Raw genomic sequence first — 19235 nt, 5'->3', positions numbered from 1 at the left:
ATCAGTCTAACATCACTCCATTATAAGAGTGATGAGAGAAACCAGGTAACTACAGGCCTATCAGTCTAACATCACTCCATTATAAAAGTGCGGAGAGAAACCAGGTAACTACAGGCCGATCAGTCTAACATCACTCCATTATAAGAGTGTGGAGAGAAACCAGGTAACTACAGGCCGGTCAGTCTAACATCACTCCATTATAAGAGTGGGGAGAGAAACCAGTCAACTACAGGCTGATCAGTCTAACGTCACTCCATTATAAGAGTGTGGAGAGAAACGAGGTAACTACAGGCCGATCAGTCTAACATCACTCCATTATAAGAGTGCGGAGAGAAACCAGGTAACTACAGGCCGATCAGTCTAACGTCACTCCATTATAAGAGTGCGGAGAGAAACCAGGTAACTACAGGCCGATCAGTCTAACGTCACTCCATTATAAGAGTGGGGAGAGAAACCAGGTAACTACAGGCCTATCCGTCTAACATCACTCCATTATAAGAGCTGGGAGAGAAACCAGGTAACTACAGGCCTATCAGTCTAACATCACTCCATTATAAAAGTGCGGAGAGAAACCAGGTAACTACAGGCCGATCAGTCTAACATCACACCATTATAAGAGTGGGGAGAGAAACCAGTTAACTACAGGCTGATCAGTCTAACGTCACTCCATTATAAGAGTGTGGAGAGAAACGAGGTAACTACAGGCCGATCAGTCTAACATCACTCCATTATAAGAGTGTGGAGAGAAACCAGGTAACTACAGGCCGGTCAGTCTAACATCACACCATTATAAGAGTGGGGAGAGAAACCAGTTAACAACAGGCTGATCAGTCTAACGTCACTCCATTATAAGAGTGTGGAGAGAAACGAGGTAACGACAGGCCGATCAGTCTAACATCACTCCATTATAAGAGTGTGGAGAGAAACCAGGTAACTACAGTCCGATCATTCTAACATCACTCCATTATAAGGGTGTGGAGAGAAACCAGGTAACTACCGGGCGATCAGACCAACGTCACTCCATTATAAGAGTGGGGAGAGAAACCAGGTAACTACAGGCCGATCAGTCTAACGTCACTCCATTACAAGAGTGGGGAGAGAAACCAGGTAACTGCAGACCGATCAGTCTAACGTCATTCCATTATAAGAGTGGGGAGCGAAACCAGGTAACTACAGACAGATCAGTCTTACATCACTCCATTATAAGAGTGGGGAGAGAAACCAGGTAACTACAGGCCGATCAGTCTAACGTCATTCCATTATAAGAGTGGGGAGCGAAACCAGGTAACTACAGACCGATCAGTCTAACATCACTCCATTATAAGAGTGGGGAGAGAAACCAGGTAACTACAGGCCGAGCAGCCTAACATCACCCCATTATAGGAATGGGGAGAGAAACCAGGTAACTACAGGCCGAGCAGCCTAACATCACCCCATTATAAGAGTGGGGAGAGAAACCAGGTAACTACAGGCCGACCAGTCTAACATCACTCCATTATAGGAGTGGGGAGAGAAACCAGGTAACTACAGGCCGATCAGCCTAACATCACCCCATTATAAGAGTGGGGAGAGAAACCAGGTAACTACAGGCCGACCAGTCTAACATCATTCCATTATAAGAGTGGGGAGAGAAACCAGGTAACTACAGGCCGATCACACTAATGCCACTCTATTATAAGAGTGGGGAGAGAAACCAGGTAACTACAGGCCGATCAGTCTAACATCACTCCATTATAAGAGTGGGGAGAGAAACCAGTTAACTACAGGCTGATCAGTCTAACGTCACTCCATTATAAGAGTGTGGAGAGAAACGAGGTAACTACAGGCCGATCAGTCTAACATCACTCCATTATAAGAGTGCGGAGAGAAACCAGGTAACTACAGGCCGATCAGTCTAACGTCACTCCATTATAAGAGTGCGGAGAGAAACCAGGTAACTACAGGCCGATCAGTCTAACGTCACTCCATTATAAGAGTGGGGAGTGAAACCAGGTAACTACAGGCCGATCAGTCTAACGTCACTCCATTATAAGAGTGGGGAGAGAAACCAGGTAACTACAGGCCGATCAGTCTAACATCACTCCATTATAAGAGCCGGGAGAGAAACCAGGTAACTACAGGCCTATCAGTCTAACATCACTCCATTATAAAAGTGCGGAGAGAAACCAGGTAACTACAGGCCGATCAGTCTAACATCACTCCATTATAAGAGTGTGGAGAGAAACCAGTCAACTACAGGCTGATCAGTCTAACGTCACTCCATTATAAGAGTGTGGAGAGAAACGAGGTAACTACAGGCCGATCAGTCTAACATCACTCCATTATAAGAGTGCGGAGAGAAACCAGGTAACTACAGGCCGATCAGTCTAACGTCACTCCATTATAAGAGTGCGGAGAGAAACCAGGTAACTACAGGCCGATCAGTCTAACGTCACTCCATTATAAGAGTGGGGAGAGAAACCAGGTAACTACAGGCCTATCCGTCTAACATCACTCCATTATAAGAGCTGGGAGAGAAACCAGGTAACTACAGGCCTATCAGTCTAACATCACTCCATTATAAAAGTGCGGAGAGAAACCAGGTAACTACAGGCCGATCAGTCTAACATCGCACCATTATAAGAGTGGGGAGAGAAACCAGTTAACTACAGGCTGATCAGTCTAACGTCACTACATTATAAGAGTGTGGAGAGAAACGAGGTAACTACAGGCCGATCAGTCTAACATCACTCCATTATAAGAGTGTGGAGAGAAACCAGGTAACTACAGGCCGGTCAGTCTAACATCACACCATTATAAGAGTGGGGAGAGAAACCAGTTAACAACAGGCTGATCAGTCTAACGTCACTCCATTATAAGAGTGTGGAGAGAAACGAGGTAACGACAGGCCGATCAGTCTAACATCACTCCATTATAAGAGTGTGGAGAGAAACCAGGTAACTACCGGGCGATCAGACCAACGTCACTCCATTATAAGAGTGGGGAGAGAAACCAGGTAACTACAGGCCGATCAGTCTAACATCACTCCATTATAAGAGTGGGGAGAGAAACCAGGTAACTGCAGACCGATCAGTCTAACGTCATTCCATTATAAGAGTGGGGAGCGAAACCAGGTAACTACAGACCGATCAGTCTAACATCACTCCATTATAAGAGTGGGGAGAGAAACCAGGTAACTACAGGCCGAGCAGCCTAACATCACCCCATTATAGGAATGGGGAGAGAAACCAGGTAACTACAGGCCGAGCAGCCTAACATCACCCCATTATAAGAGTGGGGAGAGAAACCAGGTAACTACAGGCCGACCAGTCTAACATCACTCCATTATAGGAGTGGGGAGAGAAACCAGGTAACTACAGGCCGATCAGCCTAACATCACCCCATTATAAGAGTGGGGAGAGAAACCAGGTAACTACAGGCCGACCAGTCTAACATCACTCCATTATAGGAGTGGGGAGAGAAACCAGGTAACTACAGGCCGACCAGTCTAACATCATTCCATTATAAGAGTGGGGAGAGAAACCAGGTAACTACAGGCCGATCAGTCTAACGTCACTCCATTATAAGAGTGCGGATCGAAACCAGGTAATTACAGGCCGATCATTCTAACATCACCTCATCATAAGAGTGTGGAGAGAACCAGGTAACTACAGGCCGATCAGTCTAACATCACTCCATTATAAGAGTGTGGAGAGAAACCAGGTAACTACAGGCCGATCAGTCTAACGTCACTCCATTATAAGAGTGTGGAGAGAAACCAGGTAACGACAGGCCGATCAGTCTAACTTCACTCCATTATAAGAGTGTGGAGAGAAACCAGGTAACTACAGGCAAATCAGTCTAACTTCACTCCATTATAAGAGTGGGGAGAGAAACCAGGTAACTACAGGCCGATCAGTCTAACATCACTCCATTATAAGAGTGGGGAGAGAAACAAGGTAACTACAGGCCGATCAGTCTAACATCACTCCATTGTAAGAGTGTGGGGAGAAACCAGGTAACTACAGGCCGATCAGTCTAACGTCACTCCATTATAAGAGTGTGGAGAGAAACCAGGTAACTACAGGCCGATCAGTCAAACATCACTCCATTATAAGAGTGGGGAGAGAAACCAGGTAACTGCAGGCCGATCAGTCTAACGTCACTCCATTATAAGGGTGTGGAGAGAAACCAGGTAACTACAGGCCGATCAGTCAAACATCACTCCATTATAAGAGTGGGGAGAGAAACCAGGTAACTACAGGCCGAATAGTCTAACATCACTCCATTATAAGAGTGGGGAGAGAAACCAGGTAACTACAGGCCGATCAGTCTAACGTCAATCCATTATAAGAGTGCGGAGAGAAACCAGGTGACGACTGGCCGATCAGTCTCACATCACTCCATTATAAGAGTGGGGAGAGAAACCAGGTAACGACAGGCCGATCAGCCTAACATCACTCCATTATAAGAGTGGGGAGAGAAACCAGGTAACGACAGGCCGATCAGTCTCACATCACTCCATTATAAGAGTGGGGAGAGAAACCAGGTAACGACAGGCCGATCAGTCTAACGTCACTCCATTATAAGAGTGGGGAGAGAAACCAGGTAACTACAGGCCGATCAGTTTAACGTCACTCCATTAAAAGAGTGTGGAGATAAGCCAGGTAACTACAGGCCGATCAGTCTAACATCACTCCATTATAAGAGTGTGGAGAGAAACCAGGTAACTACAGGCCAATCAGTCCAACATCACTCCTTTTGAAGAGTGCGGAGAGAAACCAGGTAACTACAGGCCGATCAGTCTAACGTCACTCCATTTTAAGAGTGGGGAGAGAAACCAGGTAACTACAGGCCGATCAGTCTAACATCACTCCATTATAAGAGTGGGGAGAGAAACCAGGTAACTACAGGACGATCAGTCGAACATCACTCCATTATAAGAGTGAGGAGAGAAACCAGGTAACTACAGGCCGATTAGTGTAACATCACTTCATTATAAGAGTGGGGAGAGAATCCAGGGAACTACAGGCCGATTAGTCTAACGTCACTCCATTATAAGAGTGGGGAGAGAAACCAGGTAACGACAGGCCGATCAGTCTAACGTCATTCCATTATAAGAGTGCGGAGAGAAACCAGGTGACGACTGGCCGATCAGTCTAACTTCACTCCATTATACGAGTGGGGAGAGAAACCAGGTAACTACAGGCCGATCAGTCTAACCTCACTCCATTATAAGAGAGTGGAGAGAAACCAGGTAACTACAGGCCGATCAGTCTAACGTCACTCCATTATAAGAGTGTGGAGAGAAACCAGGTAACTGCAGGCCGATCAGTCTAACATCACTCCATTATAAGAGTCGGGAGAGAAACCAGGTAACTACAGGCTTATCAGTCTAACATCACTCCATTATAAAAGTGCGGAGAGAAACCAGGTAACTACAGGCCGATCAGTCTAACATCACTCCATTATAAGAGTGTGGAGAGAAACCAGGTAACTACAGGTCGGTCAGTCTAACATCACTCCATTATAAGACTGCGGAGAGAAACCAGTTAACTACAGGCTGATCAGTCTAACGTCACTCCATTATAAGAGTGTGGAGAGAAACCAGGTAACTACAGGCCGATCAGTCTAACATCACTCCAGTATAAGAGTGGGGAGAGAAACCAGGTAACTACAAGCTGATCAGACTAACATCACGCCATTATAAGAGTGGGGAGAGAAACCAGGTAACGACAGGACGATCAGTCTCACATCACTCCATTATAAGAGTGTGGAGAGAAACCAGGTAACTACAGGCCGATCAGTTGAACATCACTCCATAATAAGACTGTGGAGAGCAACCAGGTAACTACAGGCCGATCAGTCTAACATCACTCCATTATAAGAGTGATGAGAGAAACCAGGTAACTACAGGCCGATCAGTCTAACATCACTCCATTATAAGAGTGTGGAGAGAATCCAGGTATCTACAGACCGATCAGTCTAACATCACTCCATTATAAGAGTGTGGAGAGATACCAGGTAACTACAGGCCGATCAGTCTAACATCACTCCATTATAAGAGTGGGGAGAGAAACCAGGTAACTACAGGCCGATCAGTCTAACATCACTCCATTATAAGAGTGCGGAGAGAAACCAGGTAACTACAGGCCGATCAGTCTAACGTCACTCCATTATAAGAGTGGGGAGAGAAACCAGGTAACTACAGGCCGATCAGTCTAACATCACTCCATTATAAGAGTGGGGAGAGAAACCAGGTAACTACAGGCCGATCAGTCTAACATCACTCCATTATAAGAGTGGGGAGAGAAACCAGTAAACTACAGGCCGATCAGTCTAACATCACTCCATTATAAGAGTGTGGAGAGAAACGAGGTAACTACAGGCCGATCAGTCTAACGTCACTCCATTATAAGAGTGTGGAGAGAAACCAGGTAACTACAGGCCGATCAGTCTAACATCACTCCATTATAAGAGTGGGGCGAGAAACCAGGTAACTACAGGACGATCAGTCTAACATCACTCCATTATAAGAGTGTGGAGAGCAACCAGGTAACTACAGGCCGATCAGTCTAACATCACTCCATTATAAGAGTGATGAGAGAAACCAGGTAACTACAGGCCGATCAGTCTAACGTCAATCCATTATAAGAGTGTGGAGAGAAACCAGGTAACTACAGGCCGATCAGTCTAACATCACTCCATTATAAGAGTGGGGAGAGAAACCAGGTAACGACAGGCCGATCAGTCTAACATCACTCCATTATAAGAGTGGGGAGAGAAACCAGGTAACGACAGGCCGATCAGTCTAACATCACTCCATTATAAGAGTGGGGAGAGAAACCAGGTAACTACAGGCCGATCAGTCTAACATCACTTCATTATAAGAGTGTGGAGAGAAACCAGGTAACTACAGGCCGATCAGTCTAACGTCACTCCATTATAAGAGTGCGGAGAGAAACCAGGTACCTACAGGCCGATCAGTCTAACGTCACTCCATTATATGAGTGCGGAGAGAAACCAGGTAACTTCAGGCCGATCAGTCTAACGTCACTCCATTATAAGAGTGGGGAGAGAAACCAGGTAACTACAGACCGATCAGTGTAACATCACTCCATTATCAGAGTGGGGAGAGAAACCAGGTAACTACAGGCCGATCAGTCTAACATCACTCCATTATAAGAGTGGGGAGAGAAACCAGGTAACTACAGGCCGATCAGTCTAACGTCACTCCATTATAAGAGTGTGGAGAGAAACCAGGTAACTACAGGCCGATCAGTCTAACATCACTCCATTATAACAGTGTGGAGAGAAACGAGGTAACTACAGGCCGATCAGTCTAACGTCACTCCATTATAAGAGTGGGGAGAGAAACCAGGTAACTACAGGCCGATCAGTCTAACATCACTCCATTATAAAAGTGCGGAGAGAAACCAGGTAACTACAGGCCGATCAGTATCACATCACTCCAGTATAAGAGTGTAGAGGGAAACCAGGTAACTACAGGCCGATCAGTCTGACATCACTCCATTATAAGAGTGTGGAGAGAAACCAGGTAACGACAGGCCGATCAGTCTAACATCACTCCACTTTAAGAGTGGGGAGAGAAACCAGGTAACGACAGGCCGATCAGTCTAACATCACTCCATTATAAGAGTGGGGAGAGAAACCAGGTAACTGCAGGCCGATCAGTCTAACATCACTTCATTATAAGAGTGTGGAGAGAAACCAGGTAACTACAGGCCGATCAGTCTAACGTCACTCCATTATAAGAGTGCGGAGAGAAACCAGGTAACTACAGGCCGATCAGTCTAACGTCTCTCCATTCTAAGAGTGCGGAGAGAAACCAGGTAACTTCAGGCCGATCAGTCTAACGTCACTCCATTATAAGAGTGGGGAGAGAAACCAGGTAACTACAGACCGATCAGTGTAACATCACTCCATTATCAGAGTGGGGAGAGAAACCAGGTAACTACAGGCCGATCAGTCTAACATCACTCCATTATAAGAGTGTGGAGAGAAACGAGGTAACTACAGGCCGATCAGTCTAACATCACCCCATTATAAAAGTGGGGAGAGAAACCAGGTAACTACAGGCCGATCAGTCTAACATCACTCCATTATAAAAGTGCGGAGAGAAACCAGGTAACTACAGGCTGATCAGTCTAACATCACTCCATTAAAAGAGTGGGGAGGGAAACCAGGTAACTACAGGCCGAATAGTCTAACATCACTCCATTATAAGAGTGGGGAGAGAAACCAGGTAACTACAGGCCGATCAGTCTAACATCACTCCATTATAAGAGTGGGGAGAGAAACCAGGTAACTACAGGCCGATCAGTCTAACATCACTCCATTATAAGAGTGGGGAGAGAAACCAGTTAACTACAGGCCGATCAGTCTAACGTCACTCCATTATAAGAGTGTGGAGAGAAACGAGGTAACTACAGGCCGATCAGTCTAACGTCACTCCATTATAAGAGTGTGGAGAGAAACCAGGTAACTACAGGCCGATCAGTCGAACATCACTCCAGTTTAAGAGTGGGGAGAGAAACCAGGTAACTACAGACAGATCAGACTAACATCACGCCATTATAAGAGTGGGGCGAGAAACCAGGTAACTACAGGACGATCAGTGTAACATCACTCCATTATAAGAGTGTGGAGAGCAACCAGGTAACTACAGGCCGATCAGTCTAACATCACTCCATTATAAGAGTGATGAGAGAAACCAGGTAACTACAGGCCAATCAGTCCAACGTCAATCCATTATAAGAGTGTGGAGAGAAACCAGGTAACTACAGGCCGATCAGTCTAACATCACTCCATTATAAGAGTTGGGAGAGAAACCAGGTAACGACAGGCCGATCAGTCTAACATCACTCCATTATAAGAGTGGGGAGAGAAACCAGGTAACGACAGGCCGATCAGTCTAACATCACTCCATTATAAGAGTGGGGAGAGAAACCAGGTAACTACAGGCCGATCAGTCTAACATCACTTCATTATAAGAGTGTGGAGAGAAACCAGGTAACTACAGGCCGATCAGTCTAACGTCACTCCATTATAAGAGTGCGGAGAGAAACCAGGTAACTACAGGCCGATCAGTCTAACGTCACTCCATTATAAGAGTGCGGAGAGAAACCAGGTAACTTCAGGCCGATCAGTCTAACGTCACTCCATTATAAGAGTGGGGAGATAAACCAGGTAACTACAGACCGATCAGTGTAACATCACTCCATTATCAGAGTGGGGAGAGAAACCAGGTAACTACAGGCTGATCAGTCTAACATCACTCCATTATAAGAGTGGGGAGAGAAACCAGGTAACTACAGGCCGATCAGTCTGACATCACTCCATTTTCAGAGTGTGGAGAGAAACGAGGTAACTACAGGCCGATCAGTCTAACATCACCCCATTATAAAAGTGGGGAGAGAAACCAGGTAACTACAGGCCGATCAGTCTAACATCACTCCATTATAAATGTGCGGAGAGAAACCAGGTAACTACAGGCTGATCAGTCTAACATCACTCCATTAAAAGAGTGGGGAGGGAAACCAGGTAACTACAGGCCGAATAGTTTAACATCACTCCATTATAAGAGTGTGGAGAGAAACCAGGTAACTACAGACCGATCAGTGTAACATCACTCCATTATAAGAGTGGGGAGAGAAACCAGGTAACTACAGGCCGATCAGTCTAACATCACTCCATTATAAGAGTGGGGAGAGAAACCAGGTAATTACATGCCGATCAGTCTAACATCACTCCATTATAAGAGTGTAGAGAGAAACCAGGTAACTACAGGCCGATCAGTATCACATCACTCTATTATAAGAGTGGGGAGAGAGACCAGGTAAGTACAGGCCGATCAGTCTAACATCACTCCATTATAAGAGTGGGGAGAGAAACCAGGTAACTACAGGCCGATCAGTATCACATCACTCCAGTATCAGAGTGTAGAGGGAAACCAGGTAACTACAGGCCGATCAGTCTAACATCACTCCATTATAAGAGTGGGGAGAGAAACCAGGTAACTACAGGCCGATCAGTCTAACATCACTCCAGTATTAGAGTGGGGAGAGAAACCAGGTAACTGCAGGCCGATCAGCCTAACGTCAGTTTGGGGAAGTTGCTAGAATCTGTCATTGGGGATAGAGTGACCGGGCACTTGAAGAAATATGAGCTGAGCAGAGAGGGCCAACATGGCTTTGTTTAAATTAAGTCATATCTGAGTAATCTAGTTGAATTTAGTGAGGAAGTAATTTAAGATAATTGGCAAAAAATCCAAGGGGCAAATGAGCAGCATTTTTTTTAGGCAACAAGGTGTGAAGACCTGGAATTCACTGCCTGAGAGGCTGGTGGAAGCAGATTCAATAGTAACTTTCAAAAGGGAATTGGATAAATACTTGAAAAGCAGAAATCTGTTGGGCTACCAATAGGATAGGTCTTACAAAGAGCTGGCACAGAAACGATGGGCTGAATGGCCTCTGCTGTATGATTCAATTATTCTAAGTCTTTAATAACATCGATAAGGGAGTGTCAATGGGTGTAGTCCACAGGGACTTCCAGAAGGCTTTCTATAAGGTTTCACACAAAATATTATTGGCAAAAATGAGAGTGCTCATAATTGGAGGCAACCTTTTGATCAGTAAGTTATTGGTCAGGAGGGAGGGGGCAGAGAGTGGGATGAAAGGTAGGTACTGAGCTTGGCTCAATGTGACAAGTGGTGTCCCCCAGGGATCTGTTCTAGAGCCTCAACTTTTCACCATATTTATTAATGGCTTGGATGAAGAAACAGAGTTGTATATCCAAGTTTGCAGATGACACTAAATTAGGGGGGACAGTAAGTACTGCAGATGGAAGCATGAATTTACAAAGACATTAAGGAGGGCTTGACAAACACTGACCCTGGGGGACACCACTGTTTACATCCCTCCAGTCTGAACACCCATTAACCACTACTCTCTGTTTTCTGCCCTTTACCCAACTTCCTTTAACACTGTGAGCCTTAATTTGATCAACAAGCCTCCTGTCCGGCACCTCATCAAACACCTTTAGACAATCCAACTCCACAACATCCACTGCATTTCCTTTCTCACTACACTGTGTTATTTCCTGAAATAATCCCTGCTGTCTGTCCTGAATGAATCCATTTCACTACCAAATGTTGCAATGTTTGCTCCACGCCACAAGCCACAACAGAAAGGTCCAGTTTTCTCCTGGAGTTTGAGAGAAACCAGGTCTGAAAATGATGCAGAGTTTCAGCCAATGAGGGAGCTCCGGGCTGAGCCCCGCCCACTGGGTGCCGCAAGCCCCGCCCCTCTCACACTTCGATTGGTTGGAGGACCCGCCACCCGCTCGGTCCTCCAGCCCCGCCCTGCGCTTCGTCACTTTCTGGTGAATGAAACATTGTTAAAACCTGAGCCAGTGTGTTGTGAGACAAAGAGCCTTGTGTCCAATAAGGGGAATAAAAGCCCACAGTCTCCCTGGCCCCGAACAAGGGACTGGAGAAACTCGCTGCCCTGCGGATCAGACAATCAGCCGGCGCTAGTTCCGCCCCTCGGGCTCCCCGATTGGTTGGAGGACCCGCCGCCGGCTCGCACCTCCAGCCCCGCCCCACTCGCTCCCTATTGGTCGGAAGCTCCCGTCAATCAGGCCGCGGGCCCGGGTCACGTGTCCCTCGCCGACTTTACAAAGAAAGCCTCGCGCGGTATCTGGGCGGAGCTGCAGGTCGGCGGGAGCGGGAGATTGATGAGCTGCGTCGCAGGGTTTATAAAGTTGGAGAACGGCCTCAAGCTCGAATGAGACCCCGCGGTCCGGTCTGTATTCCGCCGGACGGCAGCGGTGAGGCTTTTTCTCTGTGACAGGCCCGGGTTACGCGCCGCCATCTTGACCTGGTCCGCCCCGGTAATCTCTTAACCATGACTTTTCCCCCACTTGGGGAAGATCTGCCGGGAACTCTACTTCCTCTTGCTCCTCTCTACCTGCCTGTCGTTCTCTTACTTCCTGTCTCATATCCTTAAGTTGTTTGCTTAATTCCATTACATATCTTTTTATTTGATCCCGTAGCGGGCCCACATCGGACCCCCCGTGATTATACCTTCGGGCAGTCGCATCGCCCGACCGGTCATAAGTGCATACGGAGCTAATCCTGTCTGGTTAGGGGTTGCCCTTTGCCTCATCAGGATAGCAGGTAATAGTTCAGCCCAGCCTGTCCAGTTTCTTGCATGGCTTTTGACAGGGCTGTCTTTATTATCCGATTCATCCGTTCTACCATTCCCGAACTCTGTGGGTGGCAGGGGATGTGAAATTTTTTGTTTAATGCCCAATATAGTGCATAGTACTTTCATCACCTGCCCAGTGAAGTGGGCTCCCTGATCGGAGTCTATTTGAATGGGGATGCCCCATCGGGGAATCACCACCTCAGCTAAAATTCGGGCTACTGTGTTTGCAGTGCAGTTTCGGGTGGTGAATGCTTCCACCCACCGGGTGAACAAATCTATTATCACTAAACAGTATTTTCTTCCTCGAGAGCTTGGTAGTGGCCCCGTAAAATCAATTTGGATATTCTCCCATGGCCCTCGCGGCCGTGGTTGAAGAGCCATTCTTATTTTAATGGCCTTTCATGGATTATGTTGGGAACATGTAATGCATTGCTGACAATATTTAGCAATGTCTCGGCCCAAGCCTGGCCACCACCAATCCCTAGAGATATTGCTGATCATGGCATTTCGCCCTGCATGGCTAATGCCGTGATGTAATTCCATGAGTGTTTTTCGTATACACGTGGGGGCCGCCACCCTTCCCTCTTTTATCCATATGGAGTCCTGGTCTGGCGCAGCTCCCCACTTTTCCCATTCTTTCTTCTCCAGGTTCCGTACATCCCTGTGTAATTTTACTATATTAATGTCCTCTTCTGTTATTATACTACTCACTGCTTCTTCCCTGGCTTCTGTTTTATCAATATAATTAATCCCCAGTTGGGCTGAGAGAATCCTAGTGCATCTTGTATCTGCGTTTTAAATTGGTCATACGCAGTTTGTCGGGCATCCCGATCTGCATTATTGACAGGACACCATGTCCTTTCCTTTGTTCCATCTGGCAGATTATTCCACTTATCTCGGACATTTAGCCCGTACCAGTTGGTGGACATCTTTTTCATGCATGTCGTGGGTGTCATACATTTCCTGCAAATTTTTCCAAAATTCAATATTTTAACTCCGGGTCTTCAGGGTGCCCAGAGATTTAAAGATGTCTTGTTTTTCTAGGGGACTGAATGCTTTATATCTACGTTTATTATTCCCTACCTGTGCTCCTTGTGTCACCGTCAAAGGTGCGGCGGCGAGGACTTCTTCCTCTCCACTATCATTATCATCCTCCCCTTCCTCTGTTCTATTATACGGGGGAGGTGGTGGAGCGGTAGGTATACCTGATTGGGGGCCGAAGAGCCCCTTATCATTCCGACTCTCCTGAATGTCTCTCAACTTTTTATTTCTGCTCTGGCTGTTTTTAATTCCTCTATTTTTGGTTTCAATTTGAGGGTACACTGTAAAAGTTGTCGTACTATTATTACACCGGCCTTTTGGGTACGTTTAGTTTTCTCTTTTTTCCCACCAAGTCTTTTGGACGGCGGGGTCCTGGCTTGGATCCCATCCATCTTTTAACATTTTGTCGATTAAGCCCTTCTGGTCGTCTGCATAGAATTTAGTAAGGGTTCCTTCTTCACCCCAGTCTAATTCGTTCCCCGACGCCATTCTGTGGTCTGACCTTTCCCGGCTTTACATACAACTTCTACTTGAGCTATGTCCGTTCAGCCTCTCCACGTGACTTATATCCTATCCCAAAATGTATCTACACAATACCTAACATAGAAACATAAAAGATAGGAGCAGGAGTAGGCCATTTGGCCCCTCGAGCCTGCTCTGCCATTCAATGAGATCATAGCTGATCATCCAAACTCAGTACCCTGTCCCTGCCTTCTCCCCATATCCCTTGATCCCTTTAGCCTTAAGAAATATATCCAACTCCTTCTTGAATACATTTAATGAATTGGCCTCTACTGCCTCCTTTGGTAGAGAATTCCACAGGTTCGCCACTCTCTGGGTGAAAAAATTCCTCCTCATCTCTCCTAAATGGCTTACCCCTTATCCTTAGATTGTGACCCCCTGGTTCTGGACTCCTCGACCATTGGGAACATCCTTCCAGCATCTAGTCTGTCTAGTCCTAACGAAGACTTAATGTCAAAAATTCGCACAATTGATCTCTTAGCCTGACCGTCTTTTATAGCAGCGACAATGTCCTTTCCAATACTAATATTTATGCGTAATATATCAAGATCATACTCACTACACGTCTGTTCTTTTACCGCTTTACAGACTCGTCACAATTCGAATACTCGATCCGCAGAGGCGGGTGACCGCCTGGATCACGTAATTTCCGGGTGGTATTCCAAATCTACTCCCCCCCCCCCCCCCCCCCCTTGTGTCCTCTTGGCCATCGTCCGTCTACGTTCTGACGTATCCTGCCGACTATGCCAAATTGTTGTGGCGAAATTAAATTAATTAAATCCGCACACTAGTCTGTAAATGGTAAATAGCCAAGCAGTTTATTGAAAACACAAAATTATTCAACAGTACGATACAAACAGTCCGCAGAGGTACCTAAGGGCTGATCAGGGAGAACAGCTTAGAGTTCCTGCAACTCGTTCCTGGCTGACTCTCCGAACGCTTACAGCTTTCCGTATTTATGTCTTAAAACCACAGTGATTCATACTTTCGGGTGACATCACATGTTTTCGTGTCACTTGTTATTCAAGTTATTTCTTGCCACATTTTCCTAACAGTCTAGGTGGCGGTTGAATCGTCAGTTGCCCACCTGGTGACTTCCCTAATCTCCCAACGGCTAGTTTCAGTCAAGCGAGTCCTTTTGACCTATTGTTGTCAAGTCGCTACCTCTTCTGTGTCTCAGCATATCTCCTTCTGCATTTTCTATTTTTGTCCCTTTTCGTGGTTGCGTGCTGAGCTGTGTGCAAAGCCAATATGTTTTTAACTTGCTGTTGTCAGGCAGAAATGCCTTGACTACTTATTCTTACCCATAATGCTATGCTTCTAATAAGTGTGATTTCTAAAAATCCACTTCAGATCCATTTATCCCTACTCTCTGTTTTCTGTCCGTTAACCAATCCTCTATCCATGCTACTATATTACCTCCAACCCCATGAGCCCTAATCTTGTGTAATAACCTTTTATGTGGCACCTTATCGAATGCTTTTTGGAAATCCAAATAAACTACATCCACTGGTTCCCCTTTATCTACCCTGCTAGATACATCCTCAAAAAACTCTAATTAATTTGTCAAACACGATTTCCCTTTCATAAAACCATGTTGACCCTGCCTAATCATGTTATGATTTTCTAAGTGCCCTGATACCACTTCCTTAACAATGGATTCCAGCAATTTCCTGAGGACTGATGTCAGGCTAACTGGCCTTTAGTTCCCAGTTTTATCTCTCCCTCCTTTCTTGAATAGCGGGGTTACATTTGCGACCTTCCAATACGCTGGGTCCATTCTAGAATATATTGCCAATAGCATATATTGCCAATCCCCAGTTTCCCGTTGAGAAGGTGAGGGTGGGCTTTCTTCTTGAACCACTGCAGTCCGTGTGGTGAATGATTTACAGGATTTTCACCCATCGATGATGAAGGAATGGCGATATATGCCCAAGTCAGGATGGTGTATGACCTAGAGGGTGGTGTTCCCATGCACCTGCTACCCTGGTCCTTCTAGGTGGTGGAGGGCGTGGGTTTGGGAGGTTCTGTCAAAGCTCTTGTCGAGTTACAGATGTATAAAATCCACCTCCTTCTCTCCCAAAGAGGCCAGATTCTTGTGTAGGCCCAGACCCGGTGGCAGATTCCCTTCCATGAAGGACCAGTGAACCAGTTGGGATTTTATGACAATCCGGCAGCTTTCATGGTCACTTTTTCTAGTGCCGGCCCCACAAATGACCAGATTCATTAACCTGCCTCTTTTTGTGGGTTCTCTCTCACGCTCCTTTTCTCCTGTTTTAAATTCATTTTACAGGGTGTTAGAAGGGGAGGATTTGCAGACGGGAAACTCAAACCAAACATCACATCAAGGTCTGACAGTCACTCGATTGATCAGGACCTGAATATCATCGGCCTTTCAACATGGATGTAAAAATTGGGGAGAAACCGTACACGTGTTTTGTGTGTGGTCGAAGCTTCAGCCGATCATCTGGCCTGTCGAGACACAAGCAGAGTCACACCGGGGAGAAACCGTGTAAATGTCGGGCCTGTGGGAAAGGATTCAGTTATCCGTTTGAGCTGGAAATTCATTGGCGCATTCACACCGGGGAGAGGCCATTCACGTGCTCCATGTGTGAGAAAGGTTTCACTGAATCTTCCAGCCTCCAGAAGCACCAGCGGATTCACACTGGAGAGAGGCCGTTCACCTGCTCCGTGTGTGGGAAGGGATTCACTCAGTCATCCCAGCTTCTGAGACACCAGCGAGTTCACACTGGGGAGAGGCGTTTCACCTGCTCAGTGTGTGGAAAGGGCTTCGCTGAGTCATCCAGCCTGCGAACACACCAACAAATTCACACCGGGGAGAGGCCGTTCACCTGCACTGCGTGTGGGAAGGGATTCATTAAGTCATCCCACCTCCTGACACACCAGCGTTTTCACACTGGGGAGAGACCATTCAGTTGCACTTACTGTGGGAAGAGTTTCAGACAGTCATCCCATCTCATTGCACACCAGCTAATTCACACTGGGGAGAGGCCCTTCACCTGTTCCATGTGTGGGAAGGGTTTCACTAAATCATCTGACCTTCTGAGACACCAGCGAGTTCACACTGGGGAGAGGCCGTTCACCTGCTCCGTGTGTGGGAAGGGATTCACTCGTGCATCCAGCCTCACTGCACATCAACTTGTTCACTCTGATAAGAGACCGTTTAAATGCTCTGACTGTGAGAAGAGCTTTAAAAGCAGAAATGATCTGATGAAACACCGGCGAGTTCACACTGGGGAGGGCTGGTTCACCTGCTCCGTGTGTGGGAAGGGATTCACTCAGTCATTTAACCTGCTGCAACACCAGCGAGTTCACATGTGATGGCATTGGTTGGACTCTGTTGTTATCCTGGCCACTGTCAGAGGTGGAACCAGACTGTTCGCCACCTCGGCCTCCTATTGACCCCAAACTGAGCTTCCAACCCATATCCGCTCCATCACCTACATCGCCTCCTTCCACCTCTGTAACATCGCCCATCTCTCCTGCTTCAGCCTATATGCTGCTGAAACCCTCACCAATGTCTTTGTTATCTCCAGAGGCGACGACTCCAAAGGTTCCCCGGCCGTCCTCCCACCTTGCACCCTCTGTAAACTTGAACTCATCCAAAACGCTGCTGTCCGTTAAAGGGACCCCGCACCCCCCAGAAACATTAGGGGGAACATTGCCCACAACCCTCCGAGAGCTCCTCCAATTCTGGCCTCTTGTGCCTCCCCGATTTTAATCGCTCCACCAGTGCTTGCTGTATCTTCACCTACCTAAGCTCTGAATTCCCTCCCTAAACATCTCCGCCTCTCGACTTCTCTCTCCTCCCTTTATAGGCGCCTTAAAGCAGGTGACCACACGTTTGGTCACCTGTCCTAATAAGTATCTCCCCGTGTGGCTTGGTGTCAAAGTTTGTTCGTTAACACTCCTGTGAAGCACCGTGGGTCGTTTTACTACATTAACAGCAGCAACAACCACTTGTATTTATACAGCACCTTTAATCACATCCGATACTGAACCACGTTCATTCTGTTGGGGTTTGTTTCTGCTGATGTTAATAACCCTATAACTGGGCTGCAGTTTAAAATTCTGGATATCTGTCAAATAAATCAGTTTTGTTTCAAAAACACAGTGTGACGAATATTTGATTTCTTTAAGATAAGAGGAGGCTGATTGATGTCCTGTTACCGACTGTTCCATTGTTGGACATTTTTTCCTTTCTAACTTGAGATTGTTTCGGTTTCCATACCTTCGGTTAATCTCATGGACAAGTTGGTCCCAGGCCCGGCCTCGAGAAAACACTCAACATTATCCACTTCAAACACACCCGGGGTGGGCCTCAGGCCCCAAACAAGAGCCTCTGGGCCGGGCGTTTGCCCCGAGTGGGGCGGCAGCTGCAGGGCTTTCTCCCGGTGACCGGCCCGGGGTAACGGCCGCCATCTTGGGCGGCTCAGGGGGCAGCAGGGCGCATGCGCGGCCCCCTTGGCCAGGAACCAGGAGGAGAGAATCTTGTCAATTTCTATCCTGGACTCTCAGTGATGGCTTTTGTAAACTTTTACAGGCTGTGAGAAGGGCAGCATTTACACACTGCAAACTCAAACCAAACATCACATCAAGATCTGACAGTCACTCCATTCATCAGGACCCGAATATCATCGGCCTCTGAATGTGGAAAGAGAAATGTTTGTCTGTGGGAAAAGATTTCAAACATCAGTGTGACTGGAAAAGCACCGAGACACACACACACCCGAGTGAGAGTGTTCCAGTGCACTGACTGTGGAAAGAACTTTAACCAGTTACACAGCCTGAAAAATCATCGCACCATTCACAGCGGGGAGAAACCGTACACGTGTTGTGTGTGTGGACGAGGCTTCAACTGATTGTCCAACCTGGAGAGACACAAAGACACCCGCACCACGGAGAAACTGTCGAAATGTGAGGACTGTGGGAAGGGATTCAATTACCCGTCTCAGCTGGAAACTCATCGACACTGTCCAACTGGAGAGAGGCCGTTCACCTGCTCCGTGTGTGGGAAGGGATTCACCAGCGAGTTCACAAGTGACTGCAGGGGTTGGATTCTGCTGTTCTTGCTGCTGTTAATCACATCCAGGACTGAACCATGTTCATTCTGACAGTTGGAGTCTGTTTTTGCTGATGTTAATAACCCCTATAACTGGGCTGGAGATTAATATTCTGTTTTAAATATTGAATAAATCAGCTTTGTTTCAAACACAGTGTGTTGAATATTTGATTTCTCCATGATAAGAGACTAATTGATGTTCTGTTACCGACTGCTCCATTTTTTGGGCCTTTTCTTACTCTAGATTATTTCAGTTCTCATCTAGTTCCCCTTCTACCACATCAAACCCCAAGCTTGCTCCATTTGTGTACACGGCTTGTGGGTGTCATTGACTGTACTGTAGTGTCTCACTTTACACTCATCTGAAATTCCTTTGAACC

At 46.7% G+C, this 19235-nt stretch overlaps 1 protein-coding gene across 1 annotated transcript; it reads left to right on the top strand.

Moving 5' to 3' along the window:
* Positions 1-11633: 11633 nt before the first annotated feature.
* On the top strand, positions 11634-17251 carry LOC147118664 (uncharacterized). Its single transcript, XM_085984527.1, has 2 exons — positions 11634-11829; positions 16066-17251. The coding sequence occupies exon 2, from the start codon at positions 16173-16175 to the stop codon at positions 17112-17114; it is 942 nt and encodes a 313-aa protein (XP_085840653.1). The 5' UTR covers positions 11634-11829; positions 16066-16172; the 3' UTR covers positions 17115-17251.
* Positions 17252-19235: the final 1984 nt, after the last annotated feature.

This window comes from Somniosus microcephalus, chromosome 4 (genome assembly GCF_052327205.1).
Source record: "Somniosus microcephalus isolate GS21.2 chromosome 4, FLI_Smic_1.0, whole genome shotgun sequence".
Lineage (NCBI taxonomy): Eukaryota > Metazoa > Chordata > Chondrichthyes > Squaliformes > Somniosidae > Somniosus > Somniosus microcephalus.
This window is presented reverse-complemented; position numbering and strand designations above follow the sequence as displayed.

What these genes read in the sequence shown, in the direction of transcription:
- LOC147118664 (XM_085984527.1), top strand. Translation starts at nt 16,173, where the DNA reads ATGGATGTAAAAATTGGGGAGAAACCGTACACGTGTTTTGTGTGTGGT.